The sequence below is a fragment of the Agelaius tricolor genome, unplaced genomic scaffold (genome assembly GCF_023055355.1).
Source record: "Agelaius tricolor isolate 1412-34295 unplaced genomic scaffold, bAgeTri1.0.p SCAF_49, whole genome shotgun sequence".
In the NCBI taxonomy this organism is placed as follows: Eukaryota; Metazoa; Chordata; class Aves; order Passeriformes; family Icteridae; genus Agelaius; species Agelaius tricolor.
In genome coordinates, this window is record NW_027269309.1 from 1,781,840 (window position 1) to 1,794,479 (window position 12,640).

Below are 12,640 nucleotides of genomic sequence, written 5' to 3' on the forward strand. Positions count from 1 at the left end.
GAAAAATATGAGCTAGTCATGCCTTGTCAGCAGGTATGTACCTCTACAGCAGACTTTAAAATTATCTTTTTCTTTTGTAGAACTTGAGACAAATGCTGCAGTAGTTGCTGGTCAAAGGTAAGGAGATAGTTTGTAGATTCAGAGTAGATATAGCTTTCGTGGGAGGAAGTCCCTTTCTCTTTGCTTAATTGCTCAACCTCTGCTACTACTTTTCATTTTCTTGGCCATATCCTTTCTTTCCTGCTGAGAAATCAGGCCAGTTAAATATTCCAAACCATTGCTGAAATGCAATGAATGTAAGGTAACCTTTTTCTTAGTCTGTGCTTTGGGCAGTGTTTCCTCTCATCCTTTCAGGCCTGGATGTTTCATGTGCAGCTTAGCTGTCATGTCAATTTTTGTTTTCTGAAAGGAAGTCTTTCAAAAGTTTGTTCTTCTACCTTGAGGATTGTTTTCAACAGTTTTCCTCTATTTGCTTGTTAACACTGCCAAAACTTGATAAGAAAGTCAGGTAGAAACTTCAGGTTGTCCTGGTTAAGACATTTGGTAATTAAAAGATATTTCAAATGGTTGTGTTCTGTCAGAAAAAAATACAGTTTCCAAGACCTACTTGGAAGATTCTAAACACCCCAGGCTCTCACTCAGGTGGCAGTGAGAGCCCCTGGGGATGTTTTTGGCTGATGGTGCTGGCACAGCTGGCCAGGTTTTGGACACTGCCCTCATGGGTGGAGTGACCCCCTAGGCTGGGCCAAGAGGGGCAGCCCCTTGTGGGGTTCCTCAGGAGATGGGGCAGTGCCTTCCTTTGTAAGGGAGGAAATGCAGGACATTTCCTCAGATCAGGAATGGCTCTGAATGGAATATTTAACCCTATTTATCTTCATTTGGACTGGCATCTTTCAAAGACAAGCTGAAATTTCACAGTGAGTTTTCTTCAGGGTAGAATTGTTCTGAAAAGCTGAAGGTGGGACATTGGCAGCTGAGCAGATTCTCCAAATGAAGTGTCCCTATGTGACACCCAGCACATCACATTTCCACAAGGGCATTTTCAGGGTTTTCCTGATTGATGCTTTTCTGAGCAAGACTAGAAAAGAAGGAAAGTTTGTGGGCAAACTGGGTCTGGTGATGGCTGGTACAGTGGACAGCTTTGGGTATGTTGAACCATACAGGACAACCCTTGAGAGAATCACAGATGGTTTGGGTGGCAAGGGACCATAAAACTTACCTTCATGCCATGGGCTGGATCATCTTCCAGTATCCCAGGTTGCTCCAAGCCCAGTCCAGTCTGGCCTTGGACACATTCAGGGATGGAAAAAGCTTCTCTGGGCAACCTGTGCCAATTTCTCCCTAATAGCTAATCTAAACCTATTCTCATTTAAAGCCATTAAAAACCTTTAAAACCTTAGGGGAACCTTGCAACCCATAAACCACTAGAAATATTTTCACTTGGAGTAATTTGATTTCCTCCTGTAAAAGGAGGGAAGTGATGTGCTGGTTCCTATGAGACAATCCCAGCTCTGGATTTAGTTACTAGAATCTAAAAATTACCTGTACTAACTGAACTTTGGGTGCTGATGCCTGTTTGCTTCTCTCTGGAAGCACCCACTTGTTTGGGTGATCCACTTTGTAGATGGCCCATTATACTCCATTTTAGGGAAATAGATTTCAGTATTTTGTATCTGAGATAATCTACAATCTGTAGTCTCCTCTGCTGTGTGTCTTTTCCTTGAGTGTGTTTGTCTCTCCTTCCATTGAGAAACTGTTCTATTTCAGATTTCTGTTACTTAACCCTAAAGTTTGTTTTTAGTCCTTCCCCTCAAAGCATAACTTGTCTGAAGGGTGACATTGCAGTGACCTCTGTCACACACAGGTCACCCTGTGCTGTGTCTTCAGTCTCTGATTCAGGCATTTCCTGAAATCCTGCAAGTTGTCACCCAAAGGGCCTGAAATGAGCTTTCTGCTTTTCCATTATCAGCAGAATAATTTATTTAGTTAATTACTTACCTTTGAATTCACACAAGAGAAGTTTAAACTAAACTTCTGAAACTGCTTAGTCACCAGAAATTGTCTGGCAAGAACACATTAAGAAGAAAAAACCCAAAACTCAGTATGAGTTTACAGGGCTAAGAGAGAGAAAATAAAAGAAGAATTTAATTACAAAACGTAGCACTCCCTTTGTTGTCTCATTAGTAAGAAACAGATTTCCACAGTACCTAAAATTATTATTTTATAGCAAAAAAGCTTTTTGTTACCAAAAAAAAAAAAAAACAACAAAACAATGGATTTTGACTTCAAGCTTTAAAACCTAAAGAAAGTTTTAAAAAACCTTTTTTTAATATGTGAAGAAATCACTTGGATCAATGGAGTAAGTCTTTTTAGCAAACCCAAAAGTTGGCATACTCCCTGGAGAGTTCTTAATTCCTCCTGATGTTCATCTGCAATTTCAACTCTGCACCCCCATACTGCAGCAGTCTCTAATGTAACCTGTTTGCTTTTCCTAGACATCAGTAATCGTGACACCTGTGGAAAACAGAGCAGACAATTTATAATGCATCTAATTTCTTGGTCTTCTTATGTTGAAAATATTCTCTTTGAGGACTTCTCAATTCTGTATCCTCTGATAATGTTTGATAGAAATGGACTATACTCTGGCTTACTCAGGTCATTCTTCATCTGATAGAACTTCTGGTATCTCTAGCGTTTCATGTCTTCAGTGCTAATAGTCCGGAACTGGCACCTGTGTCGGGCCATCCTCCAGCTTGTCTGACTTGCATAGAAAAACATAATTCTTCTCACACTTCATCAGAAATATTTTGTCCCACTTTATTAGTAATGAGACAAAAGAGAATTGTGAAAAGTCTAAAACTCCAAGTAGAAGAAATTCAAGAACAGAGGATTCTGCCGCTTCCCAGGAATCTGTAGAGAACGGGCAGCGCAAGCGATCCTCGCGACCCGCGTCAGCGTCCGGCACAGCTAAAGGTAACATGCACAGCCCCCCTTCCTGGGGAGAGGGCAGCTCCTAACCTGCTTCCCCAGGCCTTTGCCCTGGCAGTAGCTGCCTCGTAACGCTGGTTTGCAGCTCGTACACCTTGGGTGCTTTATCTCTAGTTTCAAGGATTTAGCCGCAGGTTGGTGTTGAAGCGTTTCCCGACGTCTGCACTGGCAGTAAATGCTGTATGAATTCCTCTTTGGTACATCTGTGGAACTTGTTTTCTGCAGCACTCAGCACCGTAGTGTTCAGCACCTTGCCTAGTTGAATTCTCTTTGCAGAAATGTGTTGCTGTTGGAAGGACTGTACTGAGATCAAAAAGTGACATTTTCCTTTTCCTGAAGCCTGAAAGTCTTCCCAAGTGCACGGTCAGTTCTTGCCAAGTCAAATGCCATGGTTCAGGCACGCTCCAGAGGCTGCTGAGGTGGCAGCCAGGAGCATCAGGGAGTGCTGTGTGCTAGCACAGAGCCTCAGCTCTGCTTCACAACAACATCTGAACTCCTGAAGTTATTAACCCATGGCATTAGCAGGTGCTGACATACCTTACTCCTACCCAGGTTACAGTCTTTAACAATGATACAGCATTTGTGTGATATGCATGGCCCAGTGCCAGGCTGAAGCTAATTCTGTCAGCTTCTTGTGTTTAAGGGTCAGAAAAATGCTGATGGACCAAAGTAATACAAGAGAGTAGAGAGAGACCGTCAAGAGGCAACATTCGACCACTATTTTAAAGATAATATACAGAACAAAGAGGTACTGATATAAAATGATTATAAAAGGAAGTCAAGTTGAATTCAGCCACCATTTCCATACTGGAGGTACTGAAGTGTGATGCTAAGAATATTGTGTTGTCAGAGTTTCAGAGAAGCATTCCAGCTTTACGTCATTGTGCAATGACTCCCAAAGATTACACAGGGGACCTATATGTTCTGCACTTTTGTGACTGCTGAATTTAATTATATTTACTTCTTGTGGCAGGACTGTGCAGAAGAATCTGAGTCTGTATTGTAAAAATAAATTATCTTTCATGATTGTGAAAAAAAGTTTGAAAAATGTGAAGCCAGTGTAAAATCCCTGCCTGCGTTTGAGGGGATGTGGAGCGTGTGACCTGCCCCACACGCTGAACTGGGTAAACCTAAAGATGACAACCAGTGACACTTCAAATTCTGAAAATGTGGGAACGGGAAAGTACATCAAATTCAAATAATACCAAAACTCTCACAGGGGTTTGTGCTGACTGTGTAATTCATTTACCTCTGTAAATAAAACCTTTGTTTTTAAGTCGTGCATCTGAAGCTGCCACAGTGTCCAAGGGCTTTGCTGGACACTTGGGTGCAGTCTGCAGGGGACACCTGGCTGTGCTGCCTTACCTGTGAGCACACAGCTGCTCCTGAGCTGTGGAGAATGAGCCAAACCAGGTGCTCTGGACAAGCTGCACATTAGTGAGGTGGCTGCAAGAGTGTCACCTGGTTTGTCACCTGTGCCTGCTCTGTTGTACATTTTTGTTAGTGAATCAGAGCTTAATTATTCTGGTTTGGTTGCTCCTGTCCTCATTATGTTATCTGTGTCCTAAGAAATCCCCGAATCCATGGTAAAAGGATTGTGGGGCTGGGAGGAGTTATCTCTCGAGATAGAGGCTGTTTAAAGTCATCATTAGGAAAAAGAAATCAGCAGGGAGAGAGAAGCAGAGTTTGACCAGCTGGAGTAGGAACTTAGTTGCTCAGCCTTGGGAAGGAGGAGGCACAAGGGTCACTGTGAGAGGAGAAGACACCCAGGGAGGGTCAGCCCTGCCCCCTGTGTCCAGCACACTCCGGGGTGCAGGGTCTGGGAGCTGCTGGTGATGCTCCCAAGGGGCTGAGACAGGGGCTGAGTGCTGCTGGCCCACTCCTCCTCCCAAACACAGAGCCCTGAGCAGCAACAAGGGTGGCAACAACTGCTGCTGAAGCTACTTCAAAGTCAGCCCTGCTGCTTGGAGGGCTCCAGGCTGGAGTCCAGCCTGCTGAGATGTTTCACTTCTGAAAATTGGTACTGTACTGGAGTTTTCCCTTTTTGGAGTACTTTTCCAGCAAGGGCTGCTTTTAGCATTTACTGTACCTTTGAGTTTGTTAAATTTTGAAATGTTGATTGTTTTTTCTAATTCCACATGTAACAGCTGTGGAGTTGTACTGCTGCTATTCTAATTTTAGATGGGCTTGGAAATTTTTTTCCCTTTTGACTCTTAAAATACACACAGCTGCAATAGTTTTTGGAAAACACTATGAAGAGCCAAAGAGACATTGCCAACATTTAAAATCACATTTTTAAAATGATCTAAAGATGCAAATGCCTTTGGTCCTTACTCCTTTTTTGTTTTGAAATGGAAACTTAGTGCCTTGGTAAGTGCACTGTACATGTCATCTGCTGTCGCCGTGGCCCTGCAGGTGTTAACATTTGTGTCTTTCTGCATCAGCTGTGTTCCTGTGACTCAGTGTACCCTGCAGAGACTCATTTTCTAATGACCTTCTAGGAGCTCAGGCAGCTGGGGTGCTGACTGGATGGCAGAGTGGTTGTGAGCACCATCTGCTCCTGTGGCACTGGGGGACAGCGCGTGGGGACAGTTTCAAACACTTGGCTCTTCTTTCCAGGCTGTCCTGTGAGGTTTGCAGGAGGGCCCAGCTCGGGGCCCAGGGGTGCCCCAGCTGCTCAGGAGTCTGTCCTGGTGTGGGGAAATCCACCAGAGCACAGCCTCTGGTGTGAGTGTGGAACAATGGCAGGGCAATCTGTGCCCCTCTGGGGAATGGCTTATGGACTGCGTATCCATGCTTCTTTTCTTCTCTTGATTTCAGAAACGAGTGCCAGTGCAATGCAGTCAAAAAGAAGAAAATCCAAGTAAATTACTGCATGGAAACATGAGACTTGTAAATGAGTGTGAATTTACCAATAGCAATTTTGAGCTGTGATTTTTCTTTTTTAAATAAAATTCTGTACAGTAAGTAATTTTAATATTATACTGTTCCCAATAAATGATTTTTTTCTAAAAAACAGATAAATAGATATAAAAACTGGGTTCTTCTAAAACCCCTGGATTTGCAAAGTGAAGTCAGGGTTAGCACATTAGGGTAATGTGTTTGTATGAATGGAAGGGGAGGGGAAGACAATTGTAAATTTATTTGTTTCCACTTTTCATAAACAATTTAGAATACAGGGTTGTCATTTTTAGGTATTAAAATAATGTAATGTGCTGTTGTTTAAGTACTGTATGTGAATAGCAGTCAGAGGGTTTATAAACAAACCCCATGTTGTTTGGAAATGTAAATAATTTTATTATATAGTAGATCTGATGTATTTGTTGTAGAAATGGACCAGTGAAACAAAAAAAAAATTTAAGGGTTTGTATAATGTGGAATCCCTCATGCTCTAAATAAATGTTATTGTCCTATAAATTGGGTTGAATTATTATTAGCAACAACAGCAGCATCATTCCAAACAGGAGGATTGGAGAGATTATTTAGAGCTCCAGGCTTGCAAGCTCCTTATATGCAGCTTCAGCAAGGAATTTGTTTAACCACAAACAAATTAAGTGATGCAGCTGCTCCTGCAGAGCGAGGGAGCACGGGGAGGGCACCAGGGCTGCCTGGGCAGCAGAGGAGCCCCAGCAGCTGAGCAGGGCCAGGCAGGGAGAAGCTCAGCAGTTCCACAGGACACAGCAGCAGCTCCATCCCTCGGTCTGGAGCTCTGCTGCCATCGGCCCTGGGAGGTGCTGCCATGGAAAGTGGGTCAGGCTCCTTCCTGGGAGCTGCTGGGGAGAGCCCAGAGCCCGAGCTCTGTGCGCACACACTGCCACCTCTTTCTTGCTGAATTTTAAAAATATGTATTTGAAAATGCTGATTAAATAGAAATTGTTATTAAATAGAAGTTGTCAGCTTTTATAATCACAGAAATTAGCTATTTGTGCACAAGGTAGCAGGCACTGAGTGAAGCCAATGTCACAGGATCATTGGGGTTGGAAAAGTCCTTTAAAACCATCAAGTCCATCTGTTCCCCTAGCACAGCCAAGGCCACTAACCCATGTCCCCCAGTGCAGCATCCACACATTTTTAAAATCCCTCCAGGGATGGGGACTCCACCATTGTCCTGGGCAGCTGTGCCAGGACTTGACAGCGCTCTTCCACAAAGAAATTTTCCCCAATATCCAACCTGAACCTCCCCTGGTGCAACTTGAGGCCATTTCCAGTCATCCTTGTCCCCTGGGAGCACAGCCCAACCCCATCCAGCTCCACCCTCCTGTCAGGGAGTTGTGGAGAGTGAATGTTTCCCCCCAGTCTCCTTTTCTCCAGGCTGAGCCCTCCCAGCTCTCTCAGCTGCTCCTGGTGCTCCAGCCCCTTCCCCAGCCCTGTTCCCTTCTCCAGATATGCTCCAGTCCCTCAATGCCTTTCTTGCCATGAGGGGCCCAAAACTGTCCCCAGGATTGGAGGTGCCCCACCGGTGCCCAGCACAGTTGACAGTCACTGCCCTGGTCCTGCTGCCACCCCATGGCTGGTACAGGCCGGGTGTCATTGGCCCCTTGCCCACCTGGGCACACCAGGCTCTTGCTCAGCTGCTGTCACCAACGCTCCCAAGGCCTTTCCCACCAGGCAGCCTCCAGGCACTCTGAAGTGTCTCCATTCTCCCTGCCAGGGTGTGGCTGCTCCTGTCCCTGCACAGGCACAGCTGATGGGGGTACAGGACCCCCCCTATCTCTGCTGGGCCCCCACTCTCTCTTGGGGCTCACCTTGCTCCGTGCTTGGCCTCGCTGCTCCTGTTGCTGCTCAGGTTGGGTGGGAAGCTTTGGAAAATGAGGACAAAGTCCACAAAACTGGAAAGCCTTCACAGAAAAGGTCCCTATCCCAATAAAGCAGGGGAAGAGAGGGGATGTGCTTCAGTTTGTGGGAAATACCACCCTGTGGGGAGCAGACAGGCTTGAGGTCAGGGTCATCATTTACAGGGACATGGACCTCGGGAAAGAAGAACTGCAAGATCCAACCACTGGGAAGGAGCCTTGGAAAGAGCAAAGGGCCCCTGTACTGATCCTCTGAGCAGTGCTGGACTTGGGAGCAGCTCACAGTCCTGGAGGAGAGCTGAGCCAGGCTGTGGGCAGGGAGGGCAGCCTGTGGGGCAGGGAAGTGATCCCTTGGCATTTGGGGATCTGGAATGATATCACCTGGTTTCCACCTCCCACCCAACCACAAGGTGTTGATAATGTAGAGGAGACACAAGACAGGGCCACCAGGATGGCCTGGGTTGGAACACCTGACCAAAAGGAGACATTGCAGGGGATGGGCTCCATTGCCCTTTTGTGCTCTGCAGAAGATGGAGCCAGGAATTTACAGAGATGTGGGCTGGGAGACAGGGATGGACACCACCAGGACAAATGGAAAGAGAGGAGCTCCTGACTGAGCAGCAGGAGCTATTCCCCCTGGGATGCAGTGGCAGGATCTCTCTCTCTGGAGAGTTTCAAGCATTGGCTGAACAAAGCCCTGTGGTGTGAATTCAGTATTTACCCTGCTGTGAGCAGGATGTTGGACTGGATCTCCTGAGCTCCATCCATCCCAATAATCCTAGGCTTTGTCTGTGGCTGTCAAATCTGGTTTTCCCATAAGGAGGTTTATCAAAGCCATGAAAGCTCACTCCCAGCTATTTTTTTCATTCCCACTTTCTAATCTAACATTTCTCTGAAGTGCTTTTCCCAGCAGCTGGGGGGTCACGGGTTTCTCCTCGGCTTGGCTCTGCTGGAGGAGCTGGCACAGCCTCTGGGCTGCGCAAGCCCCATCCCACCCCTGCCCAAAGCTGCTCAGGGCCATGTCTCCTCTCATCTTGAGTATCTCCAAGGATGAAGACTCCTCAACCTCTCAACCTGCCTCCTGTGGCCAACCACCCTTGCAGTGAAAAAGCATTTTCCTATCTTTAAGTGAAATTTCTTTTTACTTCAATTTGTGCCTCTCACCCTGTCCCTGTAATGAGAATGTTCCAGTGCTGTTTTCTGCACTTCCCCCATCAGTAATCTGCACACAGGGCGGGATCCTCCTGAACCTCCTCCAGGCTGGGCAGTCCCACCTCTCAGCTTCTCCTCATCTCCAAGTCCTTAATCACCTTGGAGGCATCTCTGCCTCTCCTGGGTGCTGAGAAGGTCTCACACTGTGCTTGGAGAAACAGCTGATGCTGCAGAGATTGGCTGATCTGGGATTTTCTCAAGGCAATCGACATCTGCTTTAGCTCTGTCATTATCTGCTGAGTTGTAAGGTTTGGTAATGGGGAGGGGGAAAATCCCCTCCAACCCCTCAGCCTGTGCCATCCTCTGTCCTGTGTGTCCTTGTCTTCAAAGGGGATGTTTTTCTTTTAAAAACATTTTTAAAAAAACCAAAGAATTTTGCAGACAGATTTACTTGCAGGCTTTAGAGAAATACACATAAAATAGATTTTAAATATATTTTTTTTATTTCTTGTGATTTTTCTTTATATTAGATTTTTTTTTTCAGTCAAGAGACAGCATTATAACCTAACAACCAAAACCAGGTTACACGCACACAGGCACACTACACAATGTGTCCCAGGCAGTCGACACACAGCAAATGTTTACACAATGTCCTACGAGGAGGAGACATCCCTTCCTACGAACCCTGCTTACACCAACTGAACACGTAACACACGAGAAGGACGGATTTCGTTAGCTTCGAGTTCCAGACGAGGTCTCAGTCCTACAGCACAGGTGATGTAGAAAACGTGGGGGGTTTCTGCCTCTTCTCCCAGACCCCCGTGGGGCTGTGCCAGCCTAAGGCAGAGCCCGGGGCGGAGCTGCTCTGCCCGGGCTGCCCCGGGCACAGGCGGGAGGGCACCGAACACTCTCCGGGGCATTGCAGGGAAGGCTTAAGGCAACCTTGTCCAGCCACGGAACAGCCATCTGTCCGTCTGTCCTGGCGCTCCGGCATCCGTCCTGCTGCTCCTGCTCCTGCTCCTGCTCCTGCTCGCTCTCCAAACACGGCCCCGGGGGCAACTGGGGTTTAGAGCTTTACAAAGCTGCCTAAGAGATTTAGTATATCCAAAATGCTAAATGCTTTTTAGCAAAAAAAAAAAAAAAAAAACAAAAAAAAAAAACCCAAACAAACAAAAAAAACCCAAACAAAAACAAAACAAACAAAAAAACTAAAAAATCCCAAAAAAACCAAAAAAACCAAACAAAACAAAACCAAAAAAACCCAACCAAAAACAAACAAACAAACAAACAAACAAAAAAAACACCTTTTTGGGGCATTCATTCTATTGGGGTTCTCTGAAAAACCCCACAGAGACTTTGAAAACAACATAGAAACACAGAAATACCAAAAACTGACTCCCTGGTCACCTCTTGCATAGGACTTGTAACTGCAGTTCAGTGATTTTTTCAAGTTCTGTAATTGTGTTAAAAAAAGATGCCAAACCATGAAAAAGGGTGAAGGCACATGTACAGTCAGTCAGCCCCACATGGGGGAGGGCAATGTGTGGGCAAGAGTTTCACAAGCAGGTACCAGGGGTGGATAGACACAGGTAGAATATTGCAGTGCTCTGTGCAAGGACAGTTCTGACACAAGAGGAAATGTCACTGCTACACCTTGTGCTGCTCCCTCATCCCCAAACTTCCCAAAGCACAAAGCTGAGGATAGGAATTCAGGGAGACTTGGGCACAGCTGCTCACACCTCCCCAGCAAGGGTACATGAGGTGAATGTGAAAGAGCAGAGGAGCTTTGGGCTCCCCTGTGCAACCTATTTTTAAGCTACACTTAGAATTTACTGCGCTGTTTTCCCCTTCATTTGCAGAGAATAAAATCTTCCCACCCGCCATGCAATGAAATAGGGTCAGAGTGGAAGGCAGAAGGATTTTCAGGTTTAGCTGCAACCAAGTCAAAGCTTTGCAGCTCTTTTTGTGCTCTGGAGCATGGGGCAGCATCCCTGTACAAAATATGGGGTTGGAAAAGCAGCCAGCCCGGGAGGTGTCAGCTCAGAATGAGGGACAGGGGACACACCTGGGTGTCACCACTCTGCACAGAACTGAACAAATGATCACATATAAAAGCCACCTTTGCTATTGAATGGAGGTGCTCACCCTCGTCATCCTCATTCCTCTAAGGAGAGGGAGGTGGGTTTATGACAAAGGTTTTCAAGAAGCACAAAGGAAGGCAGATGAACCAGGGAGACCTCCTGGCCAAGCGTGTGCAGCTGCCCAGAGCCCAGGGCTGGGAGGGCTCTGGGATCCTGGAGATGAGCAAGGAGAAGGTGACATCTCCAGTGGGGCTGAGGACACCTCTCAGCAAAGAAGGGACTCTTCAGGCAGGCAGAGCACTTCCCACTGCTGCATCCAGCTCCTACAGCCACGTTCAGGCAACTTGTGGCAGCCATTCCAGTGATGGGAATTGGAAGGGGATGGAGCCCATGAGGACAAGAGGAGGTTCCTGACTTTGTGTGGAGCAGATCTGAGAGGTGGGAAGCTCCACCTTGAAGAAGACAAGGCCTGAGGGGATCAGCCCCTTTTAAGGCCCATTCCTGTCCCTGGTAGGTCCCTGTGGCAGTCCCTGGGAGGGGGCTGCTGCCAGTGGCATGGATGTCCCTCCTCAGGATCTGGTCCCTGCCATCAGCTGTGCTGAGGAGGCCACCACAGTCCATGGTGGAGAAGGGCTTGGGGGGAAGCTCTGAGAAGCTGGGGGGTCACTGGGCTGCTGATGCTCCCCTCCTGCCACCAGCAGCTATTGCTGAGTGCACGCAGCAAAGGAGGAGCAGCAAACTGGAGGCTGGGAGTGGTGGCAGCTGACAATCCCTGGTGGCTCGAGGGTCCCTGTGGCACCAGCTGGACATGGATGGCCTCCTGTTCTAACCCAGAGAGTCAGGGAAGACTCAAGGACTGCCAGCAGCCATTCCCAGGGCAGTGGGGTCCAGTGCTGCCTTCTGAGAACCATTTCTCTTGACTTGAGGTGACTTATGTCTTCTTACTGTTTCCTAATTATTAGATGTTTGATCTTTGGGGACTCACTTGTTTTTCAATAAATTCACATGAAGTTTAATTTCCACTTTATGCAGGGCAATGGAATTGATACTGATCCACAACTGCAAAGCTGTGGGACTCAAGCCTAGAACCTTACTGGAGTATTTTTTTTATCTTTTTTTTTCCTTTATGGTGTGGTAAGACATCTAAGTGGGTATTTGGCTCCCCATTAGGGCTGAATAGAAGAGGAAAAAGTACTAGTATGATGTAAATGTAAAATTATTGATTAGAAACAAGCCTAAAGAGAGAAGATTCCCGTAGCAGTGATCTTTGGGATGAGCCATGCACTGATGTTCTGCATAATGAGAAGGAAATGTGGACTCCAATGGAAAGAATTGTTTTCCTTCCAGACCAGGCTTTTGCAGCAGAGTTTCTTAGAAAGAGCATTTGTGAGTGCAAGTTTCAGAGCAACAGGTGAGGAGGATTTTGCCCCCACTCCCTTGGCATCCCTCCAGCCCTGTGGTGCCAAGCAAGAGCCAGAATTTGGTGTGAGAACTTTGTTGTGGCTGCTGGTGAGGGGCCCTGAGTGTGCCATGGCCACAGCTTGGCCAGTGCAGCAAGCACAGCCTTGGGGGCCTGGGGGCACTGGTGCAGCCCAAGAGGAGGCACTTCCCCAGCAGGGCTGTCCC

At 46.8% G+C, this 12,640-nt stretch overlaps 1 protein-coding gene across 6 annotated transcripts in view; it reads left to right on the forward strand.

Annotated features, from left to right (window-relative positions):
* Positions 1-6,405, forward strand: part of NCOA6 (nuclear receptor coactivator 6) — a 44,276-nt gene extending 37,871 nt beyond the window's left edge. For 3 of the 6 annotated variants that reach the window (XM_071455480.1, XM_071455483.1, XM_071455486.1), the window contains 3 exons: positions 81-117; positions 2,825-2,973; positions 5,809-6,405. In XM_071455480.1, coding sequence (XP_071311581.1) covers positions 81-117; positions 2,825-2,973; positions 5,809-5,855 — 233 coding nt within the window. In that variant the 3' untranslated portion in view covers positions 5,856-6,405. Of the gene's footprint in view, positions 1-80; positions 118-2,495; positions 2,974-3,102 lie in introns of those variants that run through there. The other 3 variants (XM_071455481.1, XM_071455482.1, XM_071455484.1) reach the window with 3 other exon arrangements.
* The last annotated feature ends 6,235 nt before the right edge of the window (positions 6,406-12,640 follow it).